At 42.6% G+C, this 15,609-nt stretch overlaps 1 protein-coding gene across 6 annotated transcripts in view; it reads right to left on the reverse strand.

The window, feature by feature from the left end:
- mpp7a (MAGUK p55 scaffold protein 7a) overlaps positions 1-15,609 on the reverse strand; it is a 128,714-nt gene that overhangs the window by 20,955 nt on the left and 92,150 nt on the right. For all 6 annotated transcript variants that reach the window (XM_018698211.2, XM_051066597.1, XM_051066599.1 and 3 more), the window contains one exon: positions 1,435-1,605. In XM_018698211.2, coding sequence (XP_018553727.1) covers positions 1,435-1,605 — 171 coding nt within the window. The remainder of the gene's footprint in view (positions 1-1,434; positions 1,606-15,609) is intronic.

Below are 15,609 nucleotides of genomic sequence, written 5' to 3' on the forward strand. Positions count from 1 at the left end.
GTAGAATTCTAAAGAATAGTATATCTGACTACAGGTTGGACGTTTAATGTGTTAAATATTTTGGACTATACAACTTACTTTAATGGCTTAAATGAAGAGCAGATACTACTAGTGGAAAGTGATTTGAAAATGCTTGAGGAATAAAGTGTCCCTGAATAACAGAAAAAAGAAAGAGCAGTTAGAGAGGAAGGAGTTGGAAAGAAAACGTTTCTAATAAGAAAAATCAAGAGACTCCGGGGAGAGGAAGGAGAGAGGGAAGCAGAGAAACATAAAGCAGATCTTTCCTTGGCCCTCCGCTTCGTTACGTGTGAAATTGTCCATAGGTTGTCCTCCAAATTATGGAAGTTAATTGAAAATATTTACATTAGCGTGACAGGTGGGAGAGGTTCAGCATCCTCTGTGTGAGGCTGTGACACACTGGCAGGGAAATGGGTTTGCTAATTAGCAACATGTCTGATGAAGTCCATGCACTGTGGCGTATTTAACTGAACCAAGGCCTGGTTAATCAGGCTAGGAACACCACTCTGCAGAGAGCATACGTGAGGAAAAAAAAAAAAAAGAGTGAGACCTTGTTACCAGTGGTATTCACTTCTAGATTAAACTCACAAATGTTTAAAAACTGCTGTTGGAGTAACTGAAATGAAAAGATTAAGACAGACTTCAACTCTTATTCCTTGAGTGCATCTCTTCCTGTGATGAATGGAAATAGATTGGAAGGAATCACACTGACAATTTAGGGAATGTTTTGTTCCATCTGTGTCCGGGACATTCTTGTCATTTTTTGTTACAAGTAACAAACCTAAAAAGGAAAATGTGGAAAAGCCTCAAACTCACTGATGGTACAGTTGGTCCTGAGAAATATTGAAATCTTTACTGTTGCACCTGGCCTAGAATATTGTTCCACCATTCACTGGCAACATTCGTCTTCCAGCCACAAATACAGAATGAGAAACCGCTAAATTCATTTCAAGACCTTGGCACATTATAAAGCTCTTTGGAGGGCTTTGTAACACCCGCTCCTCCAGGCAAGTGTTAACAATTCCATCAGCTCGAAAAATTGAAAGGACATTGAGAGTGAGGTGCCGTAAATGAAAGTATTAAATGTGACTGATTAATATGAGGTCTGCTCTGTCGATTCCATGGAGTACTAAAAGTCTCAACTAAGGAGGACTGTGAGTGAGTCGCTGCATTGGGAAGCTCATTTCTGGGCTGGGGGTCCTGGGAGGGCAAGGCCAGGCCACCTGGGGCTTCTGGAGCTGCAAAACTCTGAGTCACACAGTCGTTTCTGTGATCTGTATCTGTCACCGTGCTGGAAGGTGAAAATTTTTATTAAAATCTATGGTCTCTACAGTGCCAGGTTTCACAGAAACAGAGCAGCCCCAAACTCAAAAACAAAGTGTGAGGTAAGCAGTTAGAGCGCTGCTGTCTACTCACCTACTAGGACCACCAGCCTGTGTTTAGCTCCGCTCTGCCTGCGGTATGAGGTGACCTCCTCATATGTGGGCACGTCAGCCATGTCGTACATTTCACTCTTCTTACTCTCATACATGGACTTGTTGGTCTTCTTGTCTCTCCTGCTGAGACGGAAGCTTCTCCTGAACCCCGCTGGAGGTCGGGATGACATGACAGAGGAGACAGAAAGAAACACATTAATCTTTCAAGATACAAAAAACCCCCAAAAGGTTTGTGTCAGCACGTGTGTCTATGAGGGTATATAAATTCCAACATAACTGTATATACACATACTGTAAGCCTGCAGCTGTGCAGTTCAATTTATGGTCGTTTCAGTGTCTTGGCAAACACCTCAACGCAGCTTGATGTCCAATACCTCATATTGTATTGTGCAGCTCAGTTTTATGACCGTTATCTTTGCTGTAGGTGAAAGAAGTACCGTGCAACACTCAGCCAAACAGTTTCCCTGGATATCACACTCAAACACTTTATTCACATTTTCCCCCTGGTGACATGTAATGGATTTTTTCTTCTTTTGTGTGTACACATATCTCTTGGAGACCGTGGTGAGGTTTTAGGAATTTTACATTTGTGGAAAGCTATATAAAACATAATTAGATGTTTGCTCATCACCTACAGTTGACATTTTACAGTTGCTGTAATCAAGGTAGGAATGACTCATCCTTGTTCTCTCAGGGTGTCTAGCCAAATTTCTGCAAAGTTCATTGTGTGAAACAGAAGAAACTAGATGTTCTTATAGTGTGATTCACTGCTACAGTGTGTGAAATCACTGCTGGTTGGTTAATGGTTGTGCACGTAACTATCAGGTTATGATTTGCAGTTCATTCACACTGCAATTTTAAATAGTAGTGAGGTATGTGTGTGTGCCAGGCCTTTGTATGTGTGTGTCATTTAGTGTTTTTTGGCTGGCTGTGACAGGTTTCCTCATGTGCACAGGACACTTTACGACAGTTGTCATCTCTGATTGGTTTATGGTGTGTGCTGTGTCCTCGGACTGCCCTTGCAAAAGCTTCTTAACGTACCAATCACAGAGTGTGCAGGCCTGGATCTGATGATCTACAACAGTATCAAAAGGAGGAATTTACCCCTAATTTGAGGACTACGGTTTCATACTTATGACAGATGTTGGTTGAAACTAAAAAGAGGTAAATCTCCAGAACCCAGGATGTCTAATATCCTATTTCTGTGTACGGTCATGGTTATTTTCAGCCATCTCTTTCATTATTTCACTTAATCAGTAATTAATGAACTCAAAAATATGATGTAAGATGCCCGAGTAAGATTAAGGCACCATGAAAATTATGGACTGAGAGGAGAATCAGGAGTTGAAACGGCTCCTGATACCCGCCCCCTTAATACTTTCCACAACATTTTCAAACCACTGTGGGGCTGTGCAGACATGCAGCAAAGAGAAAGAGTCTGCATTCTTCTCAGCTTGTTCTTTTCCAAACAGTCCCTTAATAAGGGACGGAGCAACAGGCCTATGCTGAGTTACAAATGAAACACACTGTAAGTCACTGGAGAACAATAATAATGTTTTTGCACGAGCTTGTGTATATGTATGAGCGTAAACACGTGCCCGAGTACTGAATATAACGTTACATTGAACATTTAGGGCAGACTTTGTTCCACTGTGGGCACGTTGTGGCTTACGTTGTCTGTGCCATTTCTCCTGTGGTTAATCTACTCATTCAGCACCCTCACCCCCTCTACCCCCCACCCAGGGAGTATTACCCTCTGCCACATAGTGGAAATCTTACGCCGCTCATCTGCATTTCTCCAGTAAAGATATCAAACAGTAACCAATATGCACAAGAGCTGACATCATTACAATAAACATTAAGAGTATAATGTTAATAATATCCTACTGAAAGCGAGCCGTCAATTTTCTGAGAGTTCAAATCCCACAACCCACTTTGGTCAGTCATTTATCACAGTATAAACACACTACTGGCTAATTGGGGTCTAAGTAATACTATGAACGTCATTAATTCTATCTGTCTTGGAGTCTGACAAGCTGCCATCTCATTGGCTCAGGCCAGGGGCATTTTCTGCTACTTTCCACAGGGTAGGCAGGTGCAGTTTCATTCTGAGACTCAACAGTAAATATAAATCACCATCTCTGAGTATCCCCAAAAGTGTCCCTCAAATTCACTTAAACCCTACTTGACAGCACCTCCCAAATAACAGGGAGAATTCTCCTGCCCCTCATCCTGATGCTGCTCAACAGTAAATAAATAGAAGCCTTGTGCATCAGCGAGCAGCAACCCATCCCTCACCGAAACCCCCCCAACAGCCACTTCTTCTTCAGTACCGATGGAGACTGAATTTGACAGAAGGGATGGAAATTAATTTGATCCAGAATTAAGGAATGATTCATGTCTTGTTTAAATGAAGAAAGCCTGTCTGTTTGTCATGGAAAGCCTCAGCTATGTTGGAACACCAACATGTTTGTCACAGGATGATCCAAGCACAAGGGTTACAAGTAGGAAAGGAATGTATGATATGTGTGGCACCGAGATCCAATACCTCTTTTAATGGTTTGACAGGTCAAAATCAAATTTGTTGACAATAGTTCTGTTTTGAATTTCCCTGGAATGAGAGCTGAGTAGTGGCAGTGTCTTGGAGTGTTTTTCTGCAAAAGAGCCTTGTGTGTCTAGGGATCTGGAGTTAAAGTTTCCTTGCTTAAGTCTCACACACACACGCACCTCATAATGGTGTGCACCAGGCCGTGACTGGGTAATTGCCAGAACTGCAACTGAAAACTTGCGTGTGCGCACACACACACACTTTCTCTCTTGCACACACACACACACACACACACATAGACACTTGATTCAAAGTCATTACAGTGAAACAGAAACATAAAAAAAAAGGTCGAGGAAAAAAAGATGAGCATATTTAACACAGTGTAAACACAAGCTGCGACTATGCACACACACAGACATACACACACAATTGCTTGGAAGTCGCCAGCAGTCCTGCAAGCCCATTTTCCAGTGTGATAATATCTTACAGCCACGTAGGAAATTCAGCATGTGCGTAAAGAAAGCGCCCGGAGGCCTCTGCAAACCATGAATACAAACTGCCCACTCGGACACTAACATCCTGTGAATTTACTACGACCCCGCATCTGTAAAAGAAATGGCTACAACTGTAAAAGAACAAAAACAGAAATGTACAGTGCAGTAAGACAAATGTTCATAAAAAAACATAACAGATGACTCAAAAAGACTCAAGTCATGCATTTGCCAATGGGTGTCTGAAAGATGAGAAGCCTGAGAACAATACAAGCATCAGGTCTTCCAGACGTCATGCGTAGGCGATCAGCAAGATGACAACACAGAGAAGAATAAAAAACGACTGCCATTTTCTTTCCAATCAAACTTCATTTTGTGCAGAGCGAAAGAGAAAGAGTGGTGAAGCAAACAGAAAAAGACTCATAGTGAAACCACCTGTTGCGAGGCCCTGGTGCAGTGAGGTCCACTGTCTGGGGCCCGTCTCCTAACTACAGGAGACCGTGATGACAGCTGCAGTGCCATCCTGGCTCTCCCAACAGGGGCCCGAGTTCCTCAGGACTAATGGAGACGACATCTATAGAATTAACCAGGCATGGCAGCTTGGGATTAAGTGAGTATTACACCCTCGGCTCGATGCCACACGCTGCGGTTTAACGCTGTAACACTAAGTCCCGTTCGTGGGCACCAAATGTGGGAAGCATTACCGGCTCTCTCTCCCTCATTATGCGTGCCCATTACTGACTTGGTTGGAAGGGATGAGGAAGGCTCATGGTCAGGAATTAGGGAGGTGGAGGACGCTTTCCACACTGTCAGCCATTATTACCCCGACAGTGAATAAAAGGAAGAGAAGCGTTGCTGCTCATAATGACAAAAATACAAAAGCCTGGGGTAGACAGAGGAACTGCTCTGCTTAATTTATCACCAATTTGCTGCGCCTGCATAATACAGGGAAGCATGTTAGACTATCAAGGCCAAATGCATCTGGATTTCTGGTGCTTTGAGATCATTGTAAACACAGACGTTGAGCAATGCCACTATGATTCAAAATAATGTACGGTTAAACACCTCCAGAGGATTCAAAAAGGTCTTGAGGACAAAAATCAGGAGAGAGGAGGACTTAGGAAAGGAACTGAGAGAGCAGAGGAGAAGAGACAGGTGAGGAATCAGGAGGGGAGAGGAAAGGAATAGAGAGAAGAATGAGGAGAGGAACTGGAAGAGGAAAGGACAAGAACCAGAGAAGGAGAGAAGAGTAATCAGGAGAGGAGAAACACAAGAGGAGAGGAAGTTGGAGAGGAAAAGGAGTGGAATCTGTAGAGGAATCTAGAGAGGAAAGGAGAGAAGAGGATCAGGAGAGGAGAGGAAACAGGAGAGACGAGGACAGGAAGCGGGAGAAGAATCTGGAGAGGAGAGGAGGATGCAAAAAAGGACAGCAAGTGAATAGAAGGAAGTGGACATAACCAAACAGACATGTGTGTGTCCCTCAAATGCTCCCTCCACACAACTGCTAAAAGGCATCTGTGAAAATGATTATGCTACAGTAGTAAAGTGGACTCCATGGCTGATCTTGGGATATTTGATTGTATAAAGCGTCTAAATGTTTCCGGCAGTGGTGTGCATATAGAGTAACTATTCCAACCTTTGGAAAGAGGAAGTTTCAGCTGGGTTTCAGCCAGCTCTCTGGTAATAAATGGAATCAAAGCAGAAGGCAGGGATTGCTGGTGTGACATTTGAAGTATGTACGTGTAGCAGTCCGCAGTGGTGAACTCATTAGTGTTATCTGGGGAGAACACATTCTGGGAGTAGTTTCCACGGCCATCGCTCTAAGCATTTGGAAAGTGGCACCTAACCCAAGTGTTACAGGCTTATACGGTGAAATAGCGCTCTAGACCTTTGGCTGCAAGAGGTCCATTTGTGTCGAGCGCTATTTGTTTTTCCCCTCCGTCTTATCCCACAGCTCTTTGGGCTCAGGAATGTCTCGTCTCAAAACGATGCCTGATGCCTTATGTGTTGGCAAAAAAAAACACTCACACGCACACACAAGTGCCTCTGCTTCTACTAGAGTCCTTGAAGCTACTATCAACATGCCAAAAGGGGCTGCTGAGTGCCAAAAGTAATGAGGCTAAATGCCTGCTTTCCTGTTTGTCTCATCAGTCTGATGTTCAGACGGAGAAGATGCTCTACAACAAAGCCACAGTCAAGGAAATTCCACGTCTCTTTTCCGACTCTTTAAACAACTGAAATGGTTGGTTGCTAAAGCTGATAAAAGCACACCTGTCAAGCCAGTGCATATACCTGCTTTGATTGTATCCAAATGTTCGATATCCATTAAAATGCATATCATTTTAAACTTATAAAATAAGATTCCTATCTGTTGGATCTGGACTGGGGGGAAAAACTCACAAATCCAAATGTATTGGCTCCTCCACATCCACAACTATTGAACCTAGAGCCTGATGAACTCATCTCATTTTTGAAATGGAGCGTTTTTTATTTCAGTTTATAACACTTCTCCATTTTTTCCATAACTTGGACATAATTGGATTGTGAGAGGCTGATGGATATCCCAGCCCCTGTTCGTTCAGCTTTAACTGATTTGGAGCTTCTTGCTTGCCCTTCATCCATCCATCCACTGTGTTTCTCTCTGAATGTTCACTGCATAGCTCTTATTATGATAGTGATGTGAAGTGTCACTCCACCTATGCATTCATATCACAATGCAGGTGTATGGATTTTCTGGTGATAATTTGAGCGCACTGCTGGATCACAGGAAAAACAAATCTCTTGGAGCACATTCAACACACAAAAAATGTACCCTGGGTGTCAAAACTACTGTTCAATTCATTGGGATGGAATGAAAAATCTTTAAGCACTGCTTTCTAGAAAGGTTTGATAAGAAGGCATCATGGGACACAGTTTTCCTCCTCCTAAGTTGGGCTTTATTCTCTAGTCTGCTGGCCCTGAAATCAAGCAACATCTGAGCACAGGAATCTGCTCGCCCCCGAGTAGTGCTCGAGGATCGCTTTTGGCAATGAACCTTACAGACGTTGCATCACTGAGAGAGGCATGAAGGGAAAACAAACCAAAAACTGAGGACAACAACTGCCTACCCCCTCCCACCGCCTCCTCTATTTCCCCATGCAACCTCAGTAGCATTGCAAAAGCATCTGTAAGTTCTAGGATTTCAAACTTTTAGGGACGGGCCAACTTTAAATCATACAACCACATCCAACAGGCAGAAAAACCATGCAGCAAGTACTCTCATAGAGAAGATGTTATTATAACTCACAATTTTTTCTCCTCCTCCTCCTGAGGTTCTCTCATTTCATTTAAACCTCGTTCTGGGCTGCTGGAGTCCAAAAATGCTGCTAACCCGCTAGAGTGCTGGATGTTGTTTGGGTACCGAGGAGGAAGAGGAGAGGCTGAGGTCATTGACCTAACAGAGGAGGCAGGGTGACAGTAAGGGCAAGCCTGAAGGGGACAGAAAGGAGTGGAAAAAATGGACTGGTGTTTGGCATAGCTCGGCCTTGGGAAGTGACCCTGATTGAGCTTGGCAGACATGGCTCAAACTTCGTATTTATAAACTCATGTGTGCACTGGATATCCTGTGAAATCTGGAGTCTAAATGGTGTAGTGTGCATGGCGAGTTCTGAGGCTAGTTCACCTCTTGACCTCAACATCTGAATATAGACTGAATAGGGGGGAGAGAGAGAGAGAGAGAGAGAGAGAGAAAGGGAGACACAGAAAGAGAGATGGACATACAGAGGATTTGTGTATGAGCCAGCTAAGATGGCCTGTGGTCCTACAGAGGGACGATACCTTATGATTTGTCGGGAAAATGACAGTGGTAATAAAAACATGATGGGGAACATTTTCTGTACAAGACAGAGAATTGGAAGCAGCTCTCTGGAAGGGACTGCCGAACCAAAGCGGGCCACGGTAATTGTCATTAAATCTGACTGGGACCACATCAACGAGGCCGGTCCTCAGCCGGACCTCCAGAACAAAGCGTGGAAAACAAGCCGTCCTTTTAACCCAAATCCATCCAGAACCATTCTCAAAGATGTCTTCAGACCCACAGCGGAGGCAGAACAGGATAACTACTACATTCTGCAAATCCATGACAGGATCTGCCAGTGCACTCATGCTGTCAGCAAGAGAGCAGAAATAGCACACTGTAGGCTAGTGCACCACGACAGAATTACTCTTTGTGTTTTTACATGGGAGTCCAAGTTGAACCAGTTGTACCAAAAACACTGTGGGATTTAGAGGAATATGTCAAGTGCATTATGAAAAGCAGATAAGTGTTTTTCTGTGTAACATGGCACAGACAATAAAGGGTAATCTATGTAAGAGAGGGCAGAAAAGTCAAGGAAACATTAATGGAAAGGACACATGGAAATCTAACATAATCTTGGCCACTGTCTTGACTGTTAATACTCTGATGAAACAGCAACATCGGGAGGGCAGGGGAAAAAGGGAAGAGAAGAAGATAACATCTCTCACCTAGGTGGAATCCGCTACTATAGTCAGCGTCCTCTGGTGTTGAGAAAAGAAAGAAAAGAAGAAGCCAGAACAGAGGCACAACATCATGTTATAGAGAAATAGTCAGACATGACAGCAACAGGCACCTACCCCTCTAACCCCACACTGGAAAGGTAAATGGAGAAGTCCATAGAAGTACATGAGAAAGACACACAGGTACATTTAATAAGACAGAGTCAGATTTGTTTGTGTAATTCATGTTGGTGGAGTTTCAGTTAATTATGTCCAGCTTGTCCAGAGTGATAGCCATTGATGTAGTGGGGAAAAAAAGAAGAGGATTCAACTATGACCTACAGAAGATGATCATCACGAGACTGTTATGAGGTTTAAAAAAAGAGTTCTTTATTTTTTTCCCCCTAAAAATAAAACAACAAATTTACTTTGACAAAAATGTGGATAAAGCTTATTCTTTAAATAAAAATCCACATAGACTGAATTTAGGCTTACACCCCACTACATCCCTGGCCATTGCTTTGGATGTTTTTTGAAAGTCTATGAATAATTCATTATTATTATGAGTGAGTTCAGCAGGTGCAGGATTACTGGAGGTGTACATGGGAAGGCATGATTCTCCAAACTACGTCCACTCTAATGAAAATGACATGTTAGCTGGTGAGAGATGAAAGCTCTGTACAATGCGAGAGCCAATAACCTGCAAACTCTCCACAGTTTTGAGAGATGAAATTGAAAGTGACATCTGATGTTTCCCTTTAAAAGCGATTAGCTTTGACACGAAAAGACAGGCCAAATGAAAACAGGAAGGATGGAGAGCAGAGGTGAGAGGTAGACCTTTCATTACGCACACAAAATTATGGAGGGGAACCAGTCACAAATGGTTTTACTGTTTGTTTATTGCAGCGCTATCAGCCAGTATCAGTATAAGCCCTATCCAGTGGGAGATGTGAGTAGTACCTTCAATCTCCTCAGCTGTGAGTGCAACAGAAGCAAGGAATGGAAATGAGTCACAGTTAAAGAAAATGTTGGATTACAAAAAGTAAGTTGAGGGACGAGATGAGAAAATAAGAAAAGACAACCTACCAAACTCTACTGCCACATCGTCTTAGAAAAGCAAAACACAAGACAAAAAGAAGAGTTAAGATCCTAATTGCCTAAGTGAAACATTCTCAACTAAACTATTACTCTAAGTTGCTTTGTGTCTGCATGTTATGTGGTACACCAGTAAACATAATGTGACAACTTCATATTAAAACCTTGATGTGAGCTGAGTACTTTATTGTACAAAACTGAAATAGCTTTTAATTCTATTTCATTTTGTAATGTTTATGAAAATACTCGACTTCACCACCACACAAATACATCAGTTGCTCTATGGTCACCACTGCTGTCACTACAAATAAAAACACTATATTAGCAAAAAGCACAAGCAAAAAAATAACTCAAGGGCCAATTACTAGCTTTTCTGAGGGTTTCAGCCACACCTCACAGTCTTCATCACAGAACAGACAGCTCAGTTGTGATCGTGTGAAGTATGAAACTTTGGAAGGAGATTGTAATCTTGAGTCAAACCAAGTGATGACAACTGATGATGAAAACTCCATCTGTTGATGAAGACCACAAAGGGCTGCTCTAAGCTTTTAAAAAAAACTAGTAAGAGGACATTAAGTTAGGATTTGTCTAACTATGCCAATGAACTTTCACACTCTAGTAAATTAAAATTTCTACAGTTTCTATTTTGATACAGCACATTTATATCCATTGTTACCTAATGAGACACAGTCTGTGGTACAGTATGTCTGTGGTACATCTAGTGAGATTTAACAGAGAGAGAAACACATTTAGATACAAAAGCGCCAACGGGCTACAAGATATTGATATGTTGCTCTACAACTCAGACCAAGATGTTAAAGTGGCCATTATGACCTGGCATTTTTAAAGAAAAATTCAAATTTAAGCAAGCTTCAGAAATGACTCCAGATATTTCACAATGCACTCTAAGCAGCTATAACATGATGGTTTCAAAATGGTAGCTGAGGTAGGATCTGTGTGTGTGTTGAAGTATGTTTGGTTCAAGATGCCGTTAACATTTGGAGGCACTTATAGATGCTTCCTCCCATTCACGTGTTCCCATTTTGGCCAAACAGGGTTAAATCAAAACATACATAACACCATCTAACACTGTATGGGGCTTGCCTTATGGCACTGCATTCATTTCCCAGGGCACACTGCAGCGCAGGGAAATGTTGCATCACAGTCGGAGTTAATGACTAGCCAAAACAGCAGTCAGAACCGATCACCGCAAAGGTTGTTTCGTGCTAGAAACGTCTGGCCTAAGAGCAGTGACTGTTTTGAAGTGTGGAGACAAACGTGTCTGCCTTTATCTGACATCTCATTTCACATGTTAGTGTTCACTGCAATGTTCCTACTGATGTTGCCCTCCTCCTGTTGTAATGTGACGTTTTAAATTGAACCAGCACTTAAACCACGATTTGAATGGGATGAGAGATAATTAGTGGTGGGAGGAGAGGGAAACTTGAAAGAGGAAACAACAAGGATAATATAACAATGATAAAGCTATCTAAAATCCTTCCAAGTGCTGCCCTTATTACACTCTGGAAGGCTTTCATCCGGTGCCTATCTGCCACAGGAATGGTTCACATTGCCTAATGGCCTTGTAGCTCTGTACACCAACATTCCTACGCTAATGAAACACTCTGCGATAAAACTGCAGAATGTAAATCGACAGGGCACTGTCTATCTCACAGTGCTTAAATGGTGGATGTAAAACCTCGTCCTTTGCCTTTCTAAGAGTACATTTCACCCGCTTGCCCAATGAAACGATTTGAGAGCAGTGCGAATGAGCTGAAGTCAAGATCTGATGTGAGTATATGTGAATGGCCAGGCCTGCAGTGACGGTGGCAGCCAAGCCATGGCCGCCCAGACTGCGGCCGCCAACTTTCGCAGACATTGTCAAAGTGCAGTCAACCAGTCTACCACCAGCCAGCTAACCAACCTTACTAGATGTTTCATGGCAGACTCCCCCCCACCCCCTGGAAAGGGGCGCACGCTTAGGGGTATATCACATGTCGCCCACATACCAAAGATTCACCACAGAGTTTGACAGAGGAGGTGAGATGAGGGGAGTGCTGGAAAGAGGGAAAAGGATGGATGGCTAAGAGAGAAGGACGAGTGGATGTACTGTTTGTTAAAGGATAATCAAGGTTTATTACATTTGGGTCACTACATTTTTTGTAGTTTTTGATGTTGTTTTAATGGATTATTATAAATTTGTACGTATCATGTAACTGCTAAGATCTGGAAATATGTCGACATTGCAACTGAGGGGGAGTCTGAGAGCAGTCAAATGATCAGACAGGTTGTAAACATCATTTTAGACATTTTAGACATTATCTGAGCCAGTTTACTTGAAAGTAAAACCAAAGCAGAGTGCACCTAAAATGTAGATATTAATCCCTTATCAGCAAACAAAACCCTGCGTGTGTGCAAAACTATGGTAAGAATGGTGAGCCCACGTTGAATAAGAAGTCGGTCTATAAACTGTGATGGAGGTTTGGGGAATAAATGTACTGTTCACCTCCAACTTCTCTTGCAAATAAAATAGTTAGTGACACTAACTAGTTGGATTATACAGTTATGGAGTAGATTCACATAAATTGAACATAGCTTTACTTACTGGACACTATTGGAATATACTTGGCTTTGCAGCATCTATGGATTATACCTGGCACAGTCAACCATCCAGTAGTGTGTCAGTGCTGCACAGCTGACCAGAAAATCTTTCAGCTATCTCTTGACATGGGAGGAAGAGACAAAGGAATGACCCCTAGTCAGCACCCTGTAAATGGCCTTGAGTTATGAGCTGATGTCATCCTCAACACCAGCCAGCATACAGATGGCCTTCTCCTTGAACAAACTGGACACTGTCACTTTCTCTTTTGCTCACCATATTTCTCTCTTTTTTAAACAACCAACATGAGACCAGTGGAATTTTCCAGATGACAAAGAATGAGATCTTTGTCATTCATCTTTTGGCCTTTAAATGCAGGACTGATTATTCTAAGTCGGGATAAGGAAGCAAATGAAAGGCAGAGCGTAGCTGGTCTGCATTAAAAGGCTGACTTTATATATCACAAAATGTAATGAGCAACTCAGCATTGGGATACTGACAATGAACCAATATGCAGGCAGTTTTAATATGGAGGGAAAACATAACAACTTGATCTATAAAACTTTAAGGGTGGTCTCTATGGGGTTCATCTGGCCCTAACCTTTCAGAATAAAATGGAACCTTTCTCCTGCACCCATTGTGCTTCTAAATCTACTCTTGTGTCTGTAAGTGTTTAAGTTGAAAAATGAAATGGACGGATAAATTGAACACAGGGCCAGGTTCAGGGCCACTTAAGACCAATCTTGGGCGCCATTTCGAAATGGTTCAGTCGCTCATTGGGGAGAGCGCGAGCAAGAGTAAGAGGGATTGTGCTATAATGCATGGAGAGAGATGTAGAAAGACCCCAAGGTGAGCGATAAGTGTGTCCACGTGTTTGGCAGACTGCAAACCAAACCAAACAATCAGACAGTGGAGAGGTTTGCATGTCAGACAGAAGAACAGACATGCTGTAAGAAAGCCCAGAGAGCCGTCAGGATGTTCAGAGAGAGCAGATGGGGAAGCTGGAGCAGAGCCAGGTATCAGTGTTAGGGGGGTGGGGGGTAAAAAGGAACGAGGCAGGTATGCCAGGTTGACCTGTATGGAGGTAAAATAGTTTATCTAACCCACAGCCGATTAATAATTGGCTTTAAGAGTGAAACTAATGGCACTTTAAACATCAGTTTCATAACCAAGGAATGCATCCATGAAAGCAGCGAGAGCAACAGTCAGGAAAGGGATTATTTATATCTTGCAAATGTTAGGCGTAAATGGACACGGTTAGGCAATGCTTGCCGCAGCCCCTCGCCAAGACCAATATTGTTCCAGTCGACGGAGCTCCCGGGCTGGAAAGAGAGAGAGAGAGAGAGAGAGAAAGGGACCCCCTCCTCAATCACCACCTCTTTTCTCTGCTCGGTAACAGTGGGGTCTCCACGGTATCCTTCAATTAGGTTGTAGTTTATGGCCCCGGGGCCCAGCCGGGCCAGCCTGTGCAGGGCCAGGATCCAAGCTTTGTCTCCTTCCATCTCTCTTGACCCAGCCACCACCGCTCCACAGGACCACATCTGCTACTGAATGCGACCCCTCAACTGCTTCTCTCTCCATCTATTCCTCCCTCAGTCCATCAAAATTTTTTTTTTTTTTTTCATATTTCTGCATCCCTTCTTTTCAGTTTGGACTTTCTTTTACACCCTTCATTTTTATTCACTCAACTTGTTGCTTACACTTCAACTGGATCCAACATTTTTTCTAAGAGGTTTTTAAATTCATTCTGAACTCTAGGAAATGAATGTGTGTTCGTCTCTGCAAGAACATAGAGAACTGTTATCATTCCCCAGTTAATCCTCAAGTTCTGAGAGGACCGTGTCAAGGGACTTCCTACTACTGCTGCACACAGAACTAATCCTAACAGTATGTATGACATTAGGAGAAAAGTATTGCTGCAGCTCAAAAAGAGACTTATATTCCTTTGGTAGGGGCTGCAGCGGACTCTACTACATTTTACACCTGCCCACTGTGCATAGAGAAGGGGGGGGGGGGTTACAAATCCCATAACTCATAAGAGGAACTGTGCCATTAAAATGAAATAGTAAGGGAACAGTACAGCACTGTCTGTCTAAAACTATTTAGCAGGCTATTTTTGGCCATCCTGCACCATGTATGCCAGTATGCGGTTGAACATAACCAGGAAATGACAACATCCATAATTCAACTGAGGGCTTGAATCTGAGGTAAAAGAGACTAATGCTAAGTTTAGAGGTGGTCAGCGTAGCTCTGTTGGTTATTTCAGAGCTACATATTGAAAGAGTCACGTTACATTAAGGGCTCACCGCCATGTTGAGGGAAACAAGTAGTCAAATGGACATGTCTGTCTCAAAGTGGTAATCTACAGTGAAAAATACGGCCAATAAGAACTAGGTTTTGGTTCAATGGGGTCATTGTGAGACCAGAGCAGGCCTACAGAGCCAAGTACAAGTGTAGTGTATTTTTCTGAGGGTTCATATGTTTTGAGAAATGCAGAATGAAAGGAGGGAGGCAGGCTGTATATTGCAGGGGAGAGCCAGGGAGAGCCTAAATATGTGGCTATGAATATGAAGATATATGTTGACAGCTGGCAGAGAGATGACGATAAAGTGAGCAAAGGATGCAAGGAGGAGGAGAGGAAAGGTGTGTTGGAGGCAGGTTTTTGTAAACTGGGTTGCAGATGAGAAATTGCAGTGAGGAACATATAGGTAATACTTATAAGAATGTATAATGTTATTACTTTGGTACTGAAGCTGCAATAGACAAACTCTCACATCAGCAGGTCATACTGCCTTTTTTTAAGTCCTTTTTTTTTGTTTCTTTTAATTTTGAAGAACACACAAAAATCTGTGGGGGACCACAAGTGTCACAGAAATAGTAATAAAACATATAGTTAATTAATACCTAATTTGTTTACAAATTACTGAC

The sequence above is a fragment of the Lates calcarifer genome, linkage group LG24 (assembly GCF_001640805.2).
Source record: "Lates calcarifer isolate ASB-BC8 linkage group LG24, TLL_Latcal_v3, whole genome shotgun sequence".
Lineage (NCBI taxonomy): Eukaryota > Metazoa > Chordata > Actinopteri > Centropomidae > Lates > Lates calcarifer.